This window comes from Salvelinus alpinus, chromosome 6, assembly GCF_045679555.1.
Source record: "Salvelinus alpinus chromosome 6, SLU_Salpinus.1, whole genome shotgun sequence".
In the NCBI taxonomy this organism is placed as follows: domain Eukaryota; kingdom Metazoa; phylum Chordata; class Actinopteri; order Salmoniformes; family Salmonidae; genus Salvelinus; species Salvelinus alpinus.
The window spans coordinates 35,501,827-35,521,484 of record NC_092091.1 but is presented as its reverse complement, the minus strand read 5'-3'; the positions used below and the strand labels follow the sequence as shown (position 1 = coordinate 35,521,484).

The 19,658-nt window shown below is 42.3% G+C and overlaps 1 protein-coding gene across 1 annotated transcript in view; it reads left to right on the top strand.

The window, feature by feature from the left end:
- The first annotated feature begins 4,275 nt into the window (after window positions 1–4,275).
- Window positions 4,276–19,658, top strand: part of LOC139578624 (transforming growth factor beta receptor type 3-like) — a 142,840-nt gene continuing 127,457 nt past the window's right edge. Inside the window, exons 1-2 of the mRNA XM_071406471.1 lie at window positions 4,276–4,518; window positions 10,402–10,626. Of these exons, the coding sequence (XP_071262572.1) occupies window positions 10,566–10,626 (61 nt within the window). The 5' untranslated portion in view covers window positions 4,276–4,518; window positions 10,402–10,565. The remainder of the gene's footprint in view (window positions 4,519–10,401; window positions 10,627–19,658) is intronic.

The window sequence follows — 19,658 nt, the reverse complement described above, 5'->3', positions numbered from 1 at the left end:
GGTCTGAACCCTGCCCTGTGCAACTGGGTTCTGGACTTTCTGACGGGCTGCCCACAGGTGGTGAAGGTAGGAAACAACACCTCCATTTCGCTGATCCTCAAAACTCGGCCCCCACAAGGGTGTATTCTCAGCCCCTTCCTGTACTCCCTGTTCACCCATGACTGTGTGGCCATGCACACCTCCAACTCAATCATCAAGTTTGCAGACGACACAACAGTAGTAGGCTTGATTACCAACAATGACGAGAAAGCCTACCGGGAGGAGGTGAGGGCTCTGGGAGTGTGGTGCCAGGAAAATAACCTCACTCAATGTCAACAAAACAGATGATCGTGGACTTGAGGAAACTGCAGAGGGAGCACCCCCCTATCCACATCGATGGGACCGCAGTGGAGAAGGTAGAAAGCTTCAAGTCCCTCTGTGTACACATCACTGGCAAACTGAAATGGTCCATCCACAAAGACAGTGTGGTGAAGAAGGCTCAACAGCCCCTCGTCAACATCAAGAGGCTGAAAATATTTGGCTTGGCGCCTAAAACCCTCACAAGCTTTTATAGATGCACAATTGAGAGCATCCTGTTGGGCTGTATCACCGCCTGGTACGGAAACTGGACCTTCTCCACTGTATCACCGCCTGGTACGGAAACTGGACCACCCGCAACCGCAGGGCTCTCCAGTACACCTACAGCACTCGATGTCACAGGAAGGCCAAAAAGATCAAGGACAACAACCACCCGAGCCACTGCCTGCTCACCCCGCTATCATCCAGAAGGTGAGGTCAGAACAGGTGCATCAAAGCTGGGACAGAGTGACTGAAAAACAGCTTCTGTCTCAAGGCCATCAGACTGTTAAATAGCCATCACTAGCACATTAGAGTCTGCTGCCTATATACATAGACTTGAAATCACTGGCCACTTTAATAAATGGAACACTAGTCACTTTAAAAATATTTACATATTTTCTATTACTCATTTCATATGTATATACTGTATTCTATTCTACTGTATCTTAGTCTATGCCGCTCTGACATTGCTCGTTCATATATTTATATGTTCTTAATTACTTTACTTAGATTTGTGTGTGTTGTGAAATTGTTAGATATTACTTGTTATATATTACTGCACTGTCAGAGCTAGAAACACAAGCATTTAGCTACACTCGCAATAACCTCTGCTAAACACGTAAATGTGACCAATAAAATTGCATTTGATTTTGAACTGCGCTCAACATGCAGATGGCGTTTCTTAGGCTGCGTTTACACAGGCAGCCCAAATCTGATATTTTTTTACTTTTGACCAATCAGATCAGCTCTGAAAAAGATCTGATGTGATTGGTCAAAAGACCAATTAGTGGAAAAAATATCAGAATTGGGCTGCCTGTGTAAATGCAGCCATAGGAAATCGAAATATAATTAATGTTCATTTGGCAGAGTTGCTTTGTGTCTATTTTAAACACAGACAATACTTCTTCAAACTTACAAATAGTGCCATGATGAACCACAAATACATTAGCATTTGTCTGACAATACAGTGCTGACAATAGAAGGGTGAGGAAAAGGAAATATTTGTTGGCCTGCATCTTCATAGGAATCAGGAGGAGTGCTGTTTGCAAACAGCCACAGGAGGGCAGTATTATGTTTTACAAATAATTCTGACATTCTAGGACCAACTAATTCCCCAAAATAGGTTATCATGAAGACGTCATGACCATGCATTTAATATGCTGTTATTTTCCATGAATTGTTTGATTAAAATATGATATATATATATATCAACAATCAAGAGTCTCATTATATTGGGATTTTCTTTCTCTGCACAAGATGAACATGCTGTGCCATTCTGTTGGCTAGTCCTTGACTTTTTCACTCTATTCAAACTATGAGCTATTGTCCAATGGGCATCTTATGATGCCTTTGCATGTTCGCTCATTCATACCTCAGGTAAAAAGCATTATCACTCTTCGTGAGACAGAGGTCAGTGGTTATACACCACATTCCACAGAGATCATTGCTCATATGTGAGAAATGGTTCCTGTGACAAACTGTGCTTAGTAAATGAACAACAAGTTAACAGAGTAGAGCCAAATATGCCAAAGGCACATCACTTGGCTGGCTCACGATAAAATAGTGTGGTTTGAAGTTATGACCTTGCATCTGCAACGGTTTTGTCAAAATCGAAGCCAAATGTATTTTTTCCTTACTCTTCGGGTTTATATTAAAATGTGAAGAATGAATTTTTCATACAAAGTACACCCCAGCTCCTTTCCTCTTTTTAGCCAATTCTCAATGTTACTTTTTTTCCTTTTCACTGACCTGACAAGTAGGCTACTAACTATAGGATAGCATACTATACTAACTATAGTACTACTTTTACTTCACAGAAATTCAAAGATATCATGTTATTTTTATTTTCTTATTCATAATTTTTTTTCTCCCTGTCTGAGATGTCGGGCCTACCCTAAACCCAAATAAACATAAAATACATGCAGGCCTTTCACCTTCATCATACATATGTATGAGATGTAAAATGATTTTAGCCCTTTGAGCGTTAGCTTGTCAACTCTCAGAAGCGGCACATCAGTGTTGCCGTGAAGGTATCAAGGTGTTCCATAACAAAGTTTCCTCCCCTCCCGTCACAGGTGCCGGCTAATTAGTGGCAAATCCACTCCACTGAAATCCACTGAAATTTGTGTTGTACCCTTCCGTATAGCATTTACCTCTCTGTGGAGAGATGTTTTGCTGTGATGTCTGTTTGTTCAGAGATGTCGAGGTAGGTACATATATGCAGGAAATAATATCAATATCCTCTCTAACACAGACACACATGTTTGTTTGACTATCCTTGTGGGGACCAAACAAATGATTCCCATTCAAAAAACAATTTTCTTTAAAACTAGCCCCTCACCCTAATTTGAACTCTAAACCTAAAATAGCGTTGCCTTGTGGGGCCCTGCAAAATGTCCCCACTTATCAAAATGTGCCCTGTTTTACTATCATTCTGAGGACTTTTGGTTCCCACAATGATAATAAAACCAAAAATAAACACGCAGACTTGCTTCCTTCCGTCCCTCTCCTCGCCCCAATTTGGGCTTCAACCAGGAACACCACTCCACAAAACCTGCAGCCTTTGCAGTGCATGGCAAACAACTACATTGAGGTCTCAGGCCGAGTGACGTCACTGATTGAAACGTTAACTAGCACGCACAGCGAACTAGATAGTTACATAGACATGCCAGATGATAACTCTCTGGGAGGCGGAGAGCACATGGAACATTTTACGATTCAACTTTTTTTAACGTTAAATATAGCTCCCTTGCAGAAATCTACATTTGTATTTTTTCTACATATTCAATTGTTTTCCTATTTTCTTGACCATTCGAGGCTAACAAAAGAGTCACGTAATAAACATGTAGCCGTTACGTCAATGGCATGAATAGAGAAAACCAAGGAACAAGACCTTGATGGGAGAGAGAATACTTCTGGCATATCTTTAGACAGCCTTAGATTTCTGATGCCCAGTCTGATGCGTTCCCTTATCAGCACTCCACTACTCTAGCCAATGTTTTTTTGGCAATACAATTGTTACCTGATTGGCTGAACGGGGTGTGTAGACAAGCAGTTGAGCGCAAGGAGAACCAGTTTCGTGCATGTGCTCAAATATGTTTTGTGCGCACGCAGAGTTAGCAATTCGCGTGTCCGAATGTGTATAATTTTTAATTTGTGCATGCGTTGAAACATTTTGTGCTTGTGCAGGTGAATGCCTACAGACATGCACATATTGTTTTCCTCTCACGATTTAGAGGATACAAGTCTGCAACGTAACGTGCAATCGAATGAGTTAGAAGATTCACGCGCACGAACCAGCCTTCACTCGTGTTAGATGTGGCATCAATATAACGCCATAGCTCCAACTTGATTGGTCATGGTTTTCTCAACTAAAAAAAAACAACATTGGAAAATGCTGCTTGAAGAGTACCAACATTGGCCTTTAATATGAATAATTAATGTCATATTTTAACTTCCCCTGACATCCCCTTAACTTCATTTTAAATCCCCATAATAACAATAATCTGTTATGAATTAGATAGTTATATTAGCCTATATTGTGTGTGTCTAATGCCATAATGTGCAATCTGTTTTTACCATAATTATACTTACACTTGAATGACAGCAGGGCCGCAACTGTCTGCTCGTCTCCAATGACAGCATTAATCTCTTGATTGATGTAGCTAGTCTACCTTGCACCCTCCTCCTATCACAAGACCCACCCCCAAAATGAAGTTCTTAGTGAAAAGGGGGATAGGTAGCCTATTTCAAACTTTTAAGCGATAGTAGTGGACTCACTATCCATAAACTTGGCAAATTCTGTAACCTGACAACTAACGTTGTTTTCCAAGGACGCGGTTGTGTTTTTATGTTTTTCAAAGGAAAGGAAAAGATACATTTCGCATCCATTCGAACCGCTGGAAGGCAAGCTACAACTTCCAAGAAAGTTTACTTTGACATTTCTGGAGATTCTGCATGGTAGGCTACGTCAGAAGTTTTACACTTTTTCCAACCTGTTATGCTAGCGTATAGCAAGAAAAATAAAGAATTACGTTAAGCCTACATAGTACATTGTTTTATGAAAATCATTTTTATAATGTACACAACTCTGACTCTGAAGCAAATAAGTAGTATGTCCGCGGCTCACAAATCCTCACTGGATACAAAATACGGCACGTTTTATGTCTGATGTTGTTTGATGGACAGTATGTTTGCAAGTTAAATTTGTTGTCGACCGTGTTACACATTCGCAAACCAAAAAGTGCTTTGGCTTTTGTTTTGATTGTTTATTTGATAACACGGCACAGTGCTGCGCAAAATGTTCTTCCGACGAATTCACACATGAAATTCAGCATTATGGGTGTTTTTCCTCGTATCTACATGTATGACTTCCAATGCTGTCATGGCTAAACAACTGTCCCAACAGCTATTTGCAAACATAACATTTTGAGTATATTGAAACATGCTCTCAAAACCAACCACACATGGCAGTTGCATGGTCTTTCCACACACCTACAGCTACCTATCCCCTCTCAATTGATGTCATCATTGTTGCTTCAAATATGCAATTAATGGTTTATAACTGTCTATAACTAAATCAAACATAGTACTGCAGGCTTTATGATATTAGGTTACATTAGTATTAGACTAGGGTATTTATTTGTGCAACCTTTGATTTAGACAACAAGGTCAGAGGATCACTGTTGGGAATTAAGTTCAAAGTTACACTACTGACCTGCCATAAACATATAGCATCTTCGTGCTGAACATCAATCTTCTGTGTTATTTTGTTGTGTATCCCTGCCTTCAACAAGTTGTGTTCCAGTGTGACCTCACTGATGTGAAAGCAATGTATGATACAAACTTACTTCCGATAGGATGTGAATGGATTTACAGTAACGATTGGTACGTTTGCAGTATGCATGTACAGTATCTTCCTTTAGTTTGAGTTCTCACGAACTAATGCTGATTTTGTCATTTTAGGAGCCGTTTTCAGAAACCCGTTTATGCATCATAATAATGTTATTGACTTGATGAAAGTGGACATACAGTAACTGTTTCCCTTGTTATGATGAAATAATATCCGAGATGTAGTACATCTGATATGGGAAAAGTCTTAATTGAGCTCTGTGTCAGAAAGCTTATTTAATTGCTTTCTAAAGACTTGCTTTAGGGAGTTTCGAGGAGGATTATTATTGTGCAGCTCTGAAGGGCATGGTAGGTAGAGTCTGGAGCATGATAGACTGTGTTAATCAGGTGAAGCTAAGCCCATTGTACTGTATAATGAGACATACTTATGTTTGATAGCAACTATAGTGTTGTGCCAATGTTTGAATGCTATATTTTTGATAGCTTAGCTTTTACCTGTGTTTGATAGCTATGTATGATAGCTGAGGTAAGGGCTTGTACCTATTCCATGGAGTCAGAAGTATGAAGACGGGTGAGAGACCTGTGACTCATGCCTTAGGTGAGGTGATGAAAACACACAAGGTGAGGCCATGCCTGATAACAAAGTATGCCCTCGGTCTCTATATCAGTGAATAACTGAACTGACTCAGAGAGAGAGAAAAGCAGGGCCAGGGAAAATTCCTGGAATATGTGCTTGTTGGTGCTTGTGTGTATGTACTCAGTTGTGACTCACTCTTATAGATCACAAATACTGTCTCGTGCCGGGAATTGCCATGGACCTCGCAATATTCTATTATCATGATACTTAAGTGATGATACGATATGTATTGCGATTCTCACGATTCCATATGTATTGAGATTCGATACTATGATTTTATTGCGATTCGATGTTCCAAACATATTGCTCACCATATGTCTTCTGCGGGGGGATAAGAGAGAGCCATGAGAAAACGAGTTACGATCAGTCATGGAATAAAATAGCTGAAAACAAATTGTCTCCCTATTTAAAAAAAAAACAAACATGCAAGATGAAGAACAGGCTATGAAGGAAGAATACTGGAGTTTTGGTTCAGGTACAGCCAACTAGCACAAAAATAATATTGCGATTTTGTCAAAATGATACAATATATTGTCAAAAATAATATCCCGATTATGTAAATATCGACCCCCCCCCCCTCCCCCATCACAAATACTGACGACGTTCAGTGTATGAGCGGAAGGTCCGGCTGTATGTGTGTGTATATGTGTGTTGCATGTGGGTTCACTCACTCAGGGGTCATAGGCATAGTAAATAGTACACAGATGGATGGGGAGAGTGTGCAGCTGGTCAGTCCCGGTCACACACACACTCACACATGCATCACGACTTACGTCCCTAGTGTATCCTTGCATTGACACTTGGCATTGCACTTCCACAAGAGGGGATGTGGGGAGGGAAGATTGGTCTCTTCTGAACAACCACATTTTCTATTATAAACAAGTGGAGTTACTCTAGTCTGCATCATCGGTGTCTTACGCAAGTGAGAAACTGAACTTTGTTTAGTTTGAAGAACCAGCCAGCCTACTTCAATCAGTGAAGTAGTGAAATGACAGCAGACAAATGATTGTCATTTTTGGTTATGAAACTTCTCAGTGTCCTAGTGCAGAAACGTAGTTCATTTTCTGGAGGGGTCGTTATCCAGATGGACTAATGAACTGAGATGAGGTGGTTGGAGACGCTCATTCAGACACACTAGCCGTATTTAATAGGTGATTTATGCTTGATCCGGCATAAGAGTGGCCGAGCATGCAAGTAACTGGTCTCTGGGTGGTTTGCGACTCTCAATGGACATCCTTCATTACACAGCCTTTTCCCTCCTTTGTTAGATAGGGCTGTTAATGTAAGTCCCTCCTATCACACCGTTGATTCATGGTCTGCCTACTAAGGATGCCTAAAACGCAAACTGTTTTAGTATCATTTTTTGCATTAGGCCTAGATGTGACCAAGGGCCATATGTTTCAAGCGTCTCAGAGTAGGAGTGCTGATCTAGGATCAGTTTAGCCTTTTAGATCACAACGAATACGATTACATGGACAGGCTTGGCTGATCCTAGATCGTAGTAGTACGTTCGTTCGTTCATCTTAGTTTGTTTATGTAAACAACTCTGCCTGTTTCGGAAACCTTGTGGCATATATGCTGCCTCTGATGCCGCAAGAGTGTAGATTACTTCATAGCTACTTATTATGTTCAGTCTGGGGTCTGCAGTGTTTCTAATGTGTTTTCCAGAGCAGCTTGGAGTGAAATGGAAGCTCTGTTTGGACGGACGGCTGAAGTTTAAAGAGAAGTCACATGAGGTGATCCTACTGTTACGGCAACAAAAAGTCTGTCAATTTCTCGCGTCGGTTTGAATCCAGAGTCCAGACCAATGCAATCAACCAATAGAATGGTTGACTTGACTCTTTCACAATAGGCTGGGCCAGTGCTTTTTTTCCTCTGGCAACAATTAGGCATAATGAAAGTGCTGCTGAACCAACTGTCACAACCATCAATCTGATCTCTGGGAGCAAGCGAAAACCCTTCAGTCCGTTTATCTTTCTCAGCACTTTCTCTTGTTTCGCTCTTCTTGCCCTAGGCCACTCTGTGCTCTGTGGTGTCGCAAAACAGTTCAGCCCTGGCCTCAATGCTGTGTGAATAATATTTTGTCATCTACTTTCCCTTTGATATGGTCTTTGTCCTAGAGAGGAGAATGGAGGGACACAGTTTACCTCCACATGAAGGGGGAAGAGGGGCGTTGGGAAAGGGGCCCACAAGTCAAAAGAAGGCACTAGCCGCGCCCGGCGAGCTGGAAGTGTAATATTTGTCGTGATCCTCCAAAATGACTTCCCAGCCCACGCAGCCGCCAGGGTCTGAAAGGCCCTTTTGTCCCAGCCGCTGTTTGCACTGTGGAGCACAGCGGTGCACCTTAGGCTTCCGTCCGTCCGTACAGCTCTCCTCCCATGCACTCTGCTGCTGTGGAAAGGTGAAGAGGTGTGTGTGAAGTCGGAAAAAGAAAGAGATGCTCCATCTGTGACATGACCACATCTCTCTCACTCGGATCTCATCAGTGGCCGGGCGGTCACACCAGATGACCAGCATGTCTTCTTACACCAGACTTGTTAACAACCGACGGCCGCCATGGTCCATGAGCGCTGCTGGCCACTGGCCCAACTATTACATTTTCTATAGGATAGATTCTGAACTCATGTTGCTTTGAGGTGGGTTGGCAGGTAAGTCTAAGGGGAACAAACATGAACATTTTAATAAGATTCTGACGTTGACACATCAGATCATTACGTGATAAGGCAGACAGTACATACAGAGTAGAGAAATACAGAGCACAATGCATGAATTAAGTCTGTGTTGGCTCTACAGAGAGAGGAAACCACTGGGGCTGGCCTCTGGCCTGTCAGGACTCTGCACTGGGGTCCTAATCTGAAGGGCTTTACTGCAGTGTTACATTCCTGTGTGTGCTGCATTATTGCTCTATTGTTCAGAGAATCCACTGCTTTTATAAGGTAATCCTAACAAGTCAATGAGCTATGAAAAAGGTTTTTCCCTTTTTTGACTGATGTTGTGATACTGAGGCAGGCTTATTGTTCACTTATTATTTTACAAAATATTTCAACATATTACTTTTAGAAGAGAAAAAGTTCAATCTGCTCATAGTCTGTTTGGAGAAAAAAAACGAACAAACAGTTTCACCCAAATATAACTGAATAATAACAAGGCCTGTCACCATGTTGAAAAATAGCCAGGATAAATTACATTCAAAGCATATTTTTGATCTAGCTGGTCCCCTACCTTATATGCTGTAGCCAACTTTTCTATAGTTGTCAAGCCATACATACTGTATCTTTGGCATGCAAACAAATGGACACCGAGAGCATTTGGCTAAGACACAGACAGACTAGACCACCAGTCGAATTCCAATGCCTTTGTGTTTCTGAAAATGTTTTTTTTAAAAGACTGATTTAATGTGGATGACACATGATAGTTGTTGCATTGTTGTTACCGTTTTTGACATATCAAAGCTTTGAGTTGCAAAATGTTGAGAATCTGTGGTTTAGAACTACAATACAGAAGCATTTAATTAAATATAATGGTAAAAAGACACGTTTTTTATTAATATTATTCTGTTTTATCAGGACATATATGATCCATTGAATTATCCATTCATTAATTTGAGAGCACTTATTGTTATTGTGTTAATATGAGGAACAATAGCAATTGAATGAATTGAGACCATAAGGATGTTATGGTCCTTAGCCCTATTAGAGAGGGTGGGCTAGCAGTATGTGAGCTTAGTTAGCCCTGTCAAGTTCAGCCATGGTCATGCTGATTAGCAGCACGGTCAACCCCACCACCGCTAAGCAGTTTAGCCAAGACCCCGGTGGAGGATCCAGTCTTTCCCAACGATCTCAATTAAACTGTGTGAAATCCCCCCCCATACCATGTTCAGAAAACAGGGTTTTCACACCCACCAGCCACCCAGCAATTCCTCGACCCTCAGACACCCCTCTTTGACTGACCGGGCATGGGCGATGGTGGGGTAGGTGGGTGGCCGGTATGGGTACCAAAAACAGGGACCTTAAGAACTCACATGACGTCTAAATATCCCTATGAGATTAATCCTCCTGGTCTCCGGGCCGCTGTCTTCCCTCTTTCTCCCCTCTCTCACGTCTCTTCTCATCAGTCCAACAGGGAACTAGATCCTAATGCCCCTTCTGTTACTTACCACTCTGCATCCCAAATGGCACCCTATATAGTGCTTTACTTTTGATCTGGGCCAATAGGGGTATGGTCAAAAGTAGTGCACTATGCAGGGAATAGCATGCCATTTGAGACACACACTCTTTGACTCTACTCTGGCCATGCTGAACGGTTATGCACCACATTTCTGTCTAACTCTCTACTTCATCTCATTCACTTTGCAGCGGGAGCTTCTGTGAGGTTTCTCTCTACTGACGGACTGTGAGGTGAAAGAAGAGTTGTCCTTGTGAAGAACCAGGAGGAAGGGAAGGCCGGCCAGTGATCACATCCTGTCCTCTTCTGGAGAAGCTGTAGGCCAGTACTACTACAGTACGACTACAATACTCTGATGGCAGACAGACCCATTCTACCCCTGTTGCTTCTGGCATTCTCCTGCTCAGCATTTGCAGGTAAGTTATGTTTGGCTGCATATCTGTAGACATAGGGATTTGAATGATATATTACAGGCTATACTTTTTATTACAAGTTTTCTCAGAAAGATAAGAATAAAGGCTTTTGGTAATGCTGTAGCAATCATTGAAATGGAAACGGTATGTTTAGAGAGAGATATTTTTCTGTTTGAGGGAGTACACATGCATGCTTTATTCGATTGAGGCTTCACTGTGGAAGGCAGCCAAGCAGTGGAATCACTCGTAGGAACTGGAAGCACACTTTGCACTCCAGGCCTCGTCAGGACGAGCCTAGTGTTGCATGTTTTTGTCAGACAATCACAAATCGGTACACATTTGGGGAATTTCCACTGTCTCCCCCAGCAGGCAGGAAAGCCTCCCCAGAGCAGAGAGTGGTTGTCAGAGCTTTGAGACTGAGGCAGGGTTAAGGCAGGGCTCAGCCAGGGTTGAAACAGCACTGAGGAGGCAGGGCTCAGACAGGGTTGAAACAGCACTGAGGAAGCAGGGCTGGGTTGAGGAGGCTGGGTTGAGGAGGCTGGGTTGAGGAGGCTGGGTTGAGGAGGCTGGGTTGAGGAGGCTGGGTTGAGGAGGCTGGATTGAGGAGGCTGGATTGAGGAGGCTGGGGCTGAGGAGGCTGGGGCTGAGGAGGCTGGGGCTGAGGAGGCTGGGGCTGAGGAGGCTGGGGCTGAGGAGGCTGGGGCTGAGGAGGCTGCGGCTGAGGAGGCTGGGGCTGAGGAGGCGGGGCTCAGGCAGGGAGATTTGCATTAAGTGCTGACAGCTTCAATCTTATAGCAGGTCCAGAAGGCCTCCATGATGCCTCCACATTTATCTGCCTTCAGACAAAGCCAAAAGCACAGTGATTTATAGCCATTTGACAAGGCAGACCAAAGAGAAAAACAACAACAAGCAAACAAATAGGATGACGCTTTCAGAAAACCTGTGGTTGGTTGTAGGAAGGGTGTCGGATGTTGAGTCCAACATTGGGTGCCACTTTAACCAAACTTCATAAACTCCTCGTAAGACCTATGTAGATTCTTTAGAAATCATTAATAAATGAATGGAAGTAATTACCTTTTATGTAATGACTATGCTTGTTAATGATTTGTGAAGCATTTATCTTGTTTTTATTAAGAATTGATGAATTTCCTATACGGCCTGTAATGTGTGATCTAACATAAAAAAACGTAGTTTTGTATTGTGAGTGCCTGAAGTGGAACATTTTGATAACAACCGTCATCGTATTAAAGAACTTACCGTAACACATCAGCTTTGACTACAACATTTGCACTATTCTCTGTAGGCAGTAGCCATTCTCTCCAGAGACTTGATGTTGACCATATAGCGAACAATAATGGTCCAGGCAGTATCTGCTCTGAGTGGAGCAAACACTATCTCTCCCACGTTGACACAATGAGCTCACGCATTATATTTTCCACTAAATTCCTCCACATGCACTCGGCTGCCAGCATTGTTGCATTTCGTAGTGGTGGAAAACGTTCAAAATGTTCATACTTGAGTAAAAGTAAATACACCTTAAAGCTGCAATATGTAACTTCGGGCGACCTGAGAAAATTGACATTGACAGATCTGTAACTCACATTTCTTTCTCATTGAAAGCAAGTCTAAGAAGTGGTAGATCTGTTCTATGTGTGTTACTTCTGTGCTTCCCGTTCTAAAGTTAAATTTTTACGTCTTTTACTTTTGGTTTTGAACACCAGCTTCAAACAGCTGGAAATACAATATTTTGGGTTATGGAAAATATATTTTATAGCGGTTTAGATGGTACAATGATTCTCAAATCAAGTCAAACTTTATTTGTCACATGTGCCAAAATCAACAAGTGTAGACCTTACCGTGAAATGCTTACAAGCCCTTAACCAACAGTGCAGTTCAGAGTTAAGAAAATATTTACCAAATAAACTAAAGTAAAAAATTATAAAAAGTAATACAATAAAATAACAATAACGAGGCTATTTACAGGAGGACCGAAGTCAGTGTGTGGGGGTACAGGTTAGTTGAGGTAATTTGTACATGTAAGTAGGGGTAGAGTGACTATGCATAGATAATAAACAGCGAGTAGCAGCAGTGTACAAAACAAATGGTTGGGGGGGGGGGGGTCGTCAATATAAGTAGTCCGGTGGCCATTTTATTAATTGTTCAGCAGTCTTATGGCTTGGGGTAGAAGGTGTTAAGGAGCCTTTTGTTTCTAGACTTGGTGCTCCGCAACTGCTTGCCGTGCGGTAGCAGAGAAAACAGTCTATGACTTGGGTGACTGGAGTCTCTGGCAATTTTATGGGTTTTCCTCTGACACAGGCTATTATGTATGTCCAGGATGACAGGAAGCTTGGCTCCAGTGATGTACTGGATCGTACGCACTACCCTCTGTAGCACCTTACGGTCAGATGCCGAGGATCCAGTTGCAGAAGGAGGTGTTTAGTCCCAGGGTCCTTAGCTTAGGTGTTCCTTTTGTCCAGGTGGGAAAGTTCAGTGTGGAGTGCGATTGAGATTGCGTCATCTGTGGATCTGTTGGGGCAGTAGGCGAATTGGAGTGGGTCTAGGGTATCCGGGATGATGCTGTTGATGTAAGCCATGACCAGCCTTTCAAAGCACTTCATGGCTACCGACGTGAGTGCTACGGGACGGTAATCATTTAGGCAGGTTACCTTCAGTTCCTTGGGCACAGGGACTGTGGTGGTCTGCTTGAAACATGTAGGTATTACAGACTCGGTCAGGGAGAGATTGAAAATGTCAGTGAAGACACTTGCCAGTTGTTCCGAGCTTACTTTGAGTACAAGTCATGGTAATCCGTCTGGCCCCGCAGCTTTGTGAATGTTGACCTGTTTAAAGGTCTTGCTCACATAGGCTACCGAGAGCGTTATCACACAGTCATCCAGAACTTCTGGTGCTCTTCTGCATGCTTCAGTATTGCTTCCCTGAAAGTGGGCATAAAAGGCATTTAGCTCGTCTGGTCAAGCTCGCATCTGGATTTCCCTTTGTAGTCCGTAATAGTTTTCAAGCCCTGCCATATCCGAAGAGCGTCAGAGCTGGTGTAGTAGGATTCAATCTTAATCCTGTATTGACGCTTTGCTTGTTTGATGGTTTGTCTGAGAGCATAGCAGAATTTCTTATAAGCGTCCGGATTAGTGTCCCGCGTCTTGAATTCGGGAGCTCTAGTCTTTAACTCGATGTGGATGTTGCCTGTAATCCATGGCTTCTGGTTGGGATATGTACGTACGGTCACTGTGGGGACGACGACGTCATCGATGCTCTTATTGATGAAGACAGTGACTGAGGTGGTATACTCCTCAATGCCATTGGATGAATACCGGAACATATTCCAGTCTGTGCTAGCAAAACAGTCCTGTAGCGTAGCATCCGCGTCATCTGACCACATCCATATTGAGCGAGTCACTGGTACTTCCTGCTTTAGTTTTTGCTTGTAAGCAGGATTCAGGAGGATAGAATTATGGTCAGATTTGCCAAATGGAGGGCGGGGGAGAGCTTTGTATGCATCTCTGTGTGTGGAGTAAAGGTGGTCTAGAGTTTTTTTTACCTCTGGTTGCACATGTGATATGCTGGTAAAAATTTGAAAACCTGATTTAAGTTTTCCTGCATTAAAGACCCCTGCCACTAGGAGTGCCACTTCTGGATGAGCATTTTCTTGTTTGCTTATGGCCTTATAGAGTTGGTTGAGTGCGGTCTTAGTGCCAGCATTGGTCTGTGGTGGTAAATAGACGGCTATGAATAATATACATGAGAACTCTCTTGGTAGATGCTGTGGTCTTCAGCTAATCATAAGGTACTCTACCTAAGGCGAGCGATACCGCGAGACTTCTTTAATATTACACATCGCGCACCAGCTGTTATTGACAAAAAGACACACACCCCCACCCCTCGTTTTATCAGACGTAGCTTCTTCTCTGTTCTGCCGGTGCATGAAAATCCCGCCAGCTCTATATTATTCATGTCGTCGCTCAGCCGCGGCTCGGTTAAACACAAGAAATTACAGTTCTTAATGTCCCATTGGTAGGATAATCTTAATCGTAAGTCATCAATTTTATTTTCCAGTGATTGCATGTTAGCCAGTAGAACGGATGGCGGTGGGAGTTTACTTGCTCGCCTACAGATTCCCAGAAGGCAGCCCGATCTGCGCCCCCTTCGTCTTTTCTTCATGCAAATGACGGGGGTTTGGGCCTGTTCCCGGGAAAGCAGTATATCCTTCTCGTCGGACTCGTTAAAGGAAAAAGCTTCTTCCAGTTCGTGGTGCGTAATCGCTCTTCTGATGTCCAGAAGTTATTTTAGGTCATAAGAGACGGTTGCAGCAACATTATGTACAAAATAAGTGTAAAAAATAAGTTCCAAACAACGCAGAAAAAACTAACGAAATAGCACAGTTGGTTAGGAGCATTTAAAACGTCAGCCATTCTCTTCGGCACCATCCTAACAATCTCTCTACACTATACTTCTTTGTTTTGTCACAAACTGAAATTAGGCTAACTATTAGAATTTTAGCAAGCAGGAAATGGCAGGGCGATTTCTGCATAGTGCACCTTTATAGAAAGTGACTCAACTAAAAGTGAAAGTCACCCAGTAAAATACTACTTACGTAAAAGTCCAAATGTATCTGGTTTTATAAGTACTTAAGTACATTGGTGGAAAAGTGCTCAATCAATTATTATACTAAAAGTAAAAAGTAAATGCTATACATCAAATTCCTTATATTAAGCAAACCAGGCGGCCCAATTTTTTTTTTTTTTTTTTTTTACGGACAGCCAGGGGCTCACTCCAAAACTTAGTGATTTGATAGGTGCTTTACTGACCATATTACTGTCCTGCCTGAGCATTTGAAATGTAGCAAGTACTTTAGTGGTGTCAGGGAAAGTGTATGAGAGTTAGGGTTGGGCGGTATCTAGACTTTCATACCGTCGGTATTACCGAATATGCACACAAGGGGCGCTGTTATATTTTTTGACGCACAAAATAATTTAGGTAATAGGGATCTTGATCAAGGAGGGGATTGAATGTCTCTGCTGTAACCAAGAAGCTTTATCTTGACACCTAGCCACTTAGCTAGCAAGTTAGCAAGCCAAATGCATAGCTGGAGCCTTGAGCTGGAAATAATTCTTAGATTTCTTCTAGTTATACTTAACTTATAGTTAGTTATAAGCAGTGGTGTAGCACGCAGCCCCCGCGAGGCAGTGGTGTGGGTACTATTTAATGAAGCTGCCAGTTGAGGACTTGTGAGGCATCTGTTTCTCAAACTAGACACTCTAATGTACTTGTCGTCTTGCTCAGTTGTGCACCGGGGCCTCCCACTCCTCTTTCCATTCTGGTCAGTTTGCTCTGTTCTGTGAAGGCAGTAGTACACAGCGTTGTACCAGATCTTCAGTTTGTTGGCAATTTCTCACATAGAATAGCCTTAATTTCTCAGAACAAGAATAGACTGACGAATTTCAGAAGAAAGTAATTTGTTTCTGGTCATTTTGAGCCTGTAATCGAACCCACAAATGTTGATGCTCCAGATACGCAACTAGTCTAAAGACGGCCAGTTTTATTGCTTCTTTAATCAGAACAACAGTTTTCAGCTGTGCTAACATAATTGCAAAAGGGTTTTCTAATGATCAATTAGCCTTTTAAAACGATCAACATGGATTAGCTAACACAACGTGCCATTGGGACACAGGAGTGATGGTTGCTGATAATGGGCCTCTGTGCGCCTATGTAGATATTCCATTAAAAATCATCCGTTTCCAGCTACGATAGTAATTTACAACAGTAACAATGTCTACACTGTATTTCTGATTAATTTGATGTTATTTTAATGGACCAAAAATGTTCATTTCTTTCAAAAACATGGAAATGTCTAAGTGACCCCAAACTTTTGAACGGTCGTGTGTGTGTGTGTGTGTGTGTGTGTATGTATATATATATTTACACAGTTGAAGTCGGAAGTTTACATACACTTAGGTTGGAGTCATTAAAAATTGTTTTTCAACCACTCCACAAATGTTTTGTTAACAAACTATAGTTTTGTCGGTTAGGACATCTACTTTGGGCATGACACAAGTAATTTTTCCAACAATTGTTTACAGACAGATTATTTCACTTATAATTCACTGTATCACAATTCCAGTGGGTCAGAAGTTTACTTACACTAAGGTCACTGTGCCTGTAAACAGCTTGGAAAATTCCAGAAAAGGATGTCATGGCTTTAGAAGCTTCTGATAGGCTAATTGACATAATTTGAGTCAATTGGAGGTGTACCTGTGGATGTATTTCAAGGCCTATTTTCAAGTATGGCTCTTTACTTGGAGACCTCCACAAGTCTGGTTCATCCTTGGGAGCAATTTCCAAACGCCTGAAGGTACCAAGTTCATCTGTACAAACAATAGTACGCAAGTATAAACACCATGGGACCAGGCAGCCAGCATACCGCTCAGGAAGGAGACGCGTTCTGTATCCTAGAGATGAACGTACTTTGGTGAGAAAAGTGCAAATCAATCCCAGAACAACAGCAAAGGACCTTGTGAAGATGCTGGAGGAAACAGGCACAAAAGTATCGAGTCCTATATTGACATAACCTGAAAGGCCGCTCAACGAGGAAGAAGCCACTGCTCCAAAACCGCCATAAAAAAGCAGGACTACAGTCTGCAACTGCACATGGGGACAAAAATCATACTTTTTGGAGAAATGTCCTCTGGTCTGATGAAACAAAAATAGAACTGTTTGGCCATAATGACCATTGTTATGTTAGGAGGAAAAAGGGGCGGCTTGCAAGCCGAAGAACACCATCGCAACCGTGAAGCACGGCGGTGGCAGCATCATGTTGTGGGGGTCCTTTGCTGCAAGAGGGACTGGTGCACTTCACAAAATAGATGGCATCATGAGGTAGGGAAAATATGTGGATACATTGAAGCAACATCTCAAGACATCAGTCAAAGTTAAAGCTTGGTCGCAAATGGGTCTTCCAAATGGTCAATGACCCTAAGCATACTTCCAAAGTTGTGGCAAAATGGCTTAAGGACAACACAGTCAAGGTATTGGAGTGGCCATCACAAAGCCCTGACCTCAATCCCATAGAAAGTGTGGGCAGAACTGAAAAAGCGTGTGCGAGCAAGGAGGCCTATAAACCTGACTCGGTTACACCAGCTCTGTCAGGAGGAATGGCCAAAAATTTACCCAACTAATTGTGGGAAGGTTGTGGAAGGCTACCTAACATGTTTGACCCAAGTTACACAATTTAAAGGCAATGCTACCAAATACTAATTGAGTGTGTGTAAATTTCTGACCCACTGGGAATGTGATGAAAGGAATAAAACCTGAAATAAATAATTCTCTCTACTATTCTTCTAACATTTCACATTCTTAAAATGAAGTGGTGATCCTAACTGACCTAAGACAGGGAATTCTTACTAGGTTTAAATGTCAGGAATTGTGAAAAACGTAGTTTAAATGTATTTGGCTAAGGTGTATGTAAACTTCCGCGGAAATGACCGGACCAAGGTGCAGCATGGTGAGCGTACATTTATTTTATTTATAAATGTCGCCAACAAAAACAAAGAACTAGGACACGACCGTGAAGCTTACTTAGGCTATAATGCCACTAACAAAGACAACTACCCACAATTACAAAAGGAAAAAAGGCTGCCTAAGTGTGATTCCCAATCAGAGACAATGATAGACAGCTGTCCCTGATTGAGAACCAAAACATTGAAACAAAGAACAAAGAGTTTCCCACCCGAGTCACACCCTGACCATCCAAACATAGAGAATAAAAAGATCTCTACGGTCAGGGCGTGACATATATACATCTTATATCGTCAAAATATATGGTATAAACGTTATATCGCCCAAGCCTAATATCGCCCAAGCTTAAACTACTTAAATGTAGACTCAGCTAAATGACATTGCCACGAGCAGCACCACAGATGTTGCGATGAGCGAGATGCAAGACTTCGCTCTTACGCGGTCACACACAGTATCTACGCATGTGCATGGTTTCACTTCACGCTGTTAGAGCGTGGTAGGTACGGGACCAAAACTGCTGAGAAGTTTATCCTCGTGCTTCGCTCTTAGTTGTTGCGGAAATCTACTACACCTGTTGTTTACGAAGCATGTGGCATACAATTCTAGTCTACCTTTAAGTAGTACTTCAAAGTGTTTGTACTTAGTTATTTTACACCACTGGTATTTCTTGCATAGTTCTTATATAAAGTAAATATGTGCGTTCTTGAGGCACCTATGTTGAAGCCTTCCTAATGTCCCAATGCACCTCACACCTCACAGCATACACACGGATGCACGCACACACACACACACACACACACACACACACACACACACACACACACACACACACAGTAACAGTGCGAGAGCTTGGGACTATAAGGTTCTATCGGCATTTTTGTTCAAATTGAGTTATTGACATAGCCTTGTTCTGTTCAATGTCCAATGTACTCTAAAAGGTCAATAGTTCAAAAGAATACAAGATTTAAAAAAAATAGCTGACGCCATTCAAACCAGTGAGGGTTAGGGACTTTTAACCCATTTATCTCAGAAGCGTTCTCTTGCAGCTAAAACCTTATATCCGTAGCTCTAGAAGTGTACCACACTAGTTCATAAAGGACCAGCACAGTTAGTCTTCAATTTTACATTTACATTACATTTAAGTCATTTAGCAGACGCTCTTATCCAGAGCGACTTACAAATTGGTGCATTCACCTTATGATATCCAGTGGAACAACCACTTTACAATAGTGCATCTAACTCTTTTAAGGGGGGGGGGGTTAGAAGGATTACTTTATCCTATCCTAGGTATTCCTTAAAGAGGTGGGGTTTCAGGTGTCTCCGGAAGGTGGTGATTGACTCCGCTGACCTGGCGTCGTGAGGGAGTTTGTTCCACCATTGGGGTGCCAGAGCAGCGAACAGTTTTGACTGGGCTGAGCGGGAACTGTACTTCCTCAGAGGTAGGGAGGCGAGCAGGCCAGAGGTGGATGAACGCAGTGCCCTTGTTTGGGTGTAGGGCCTGATCA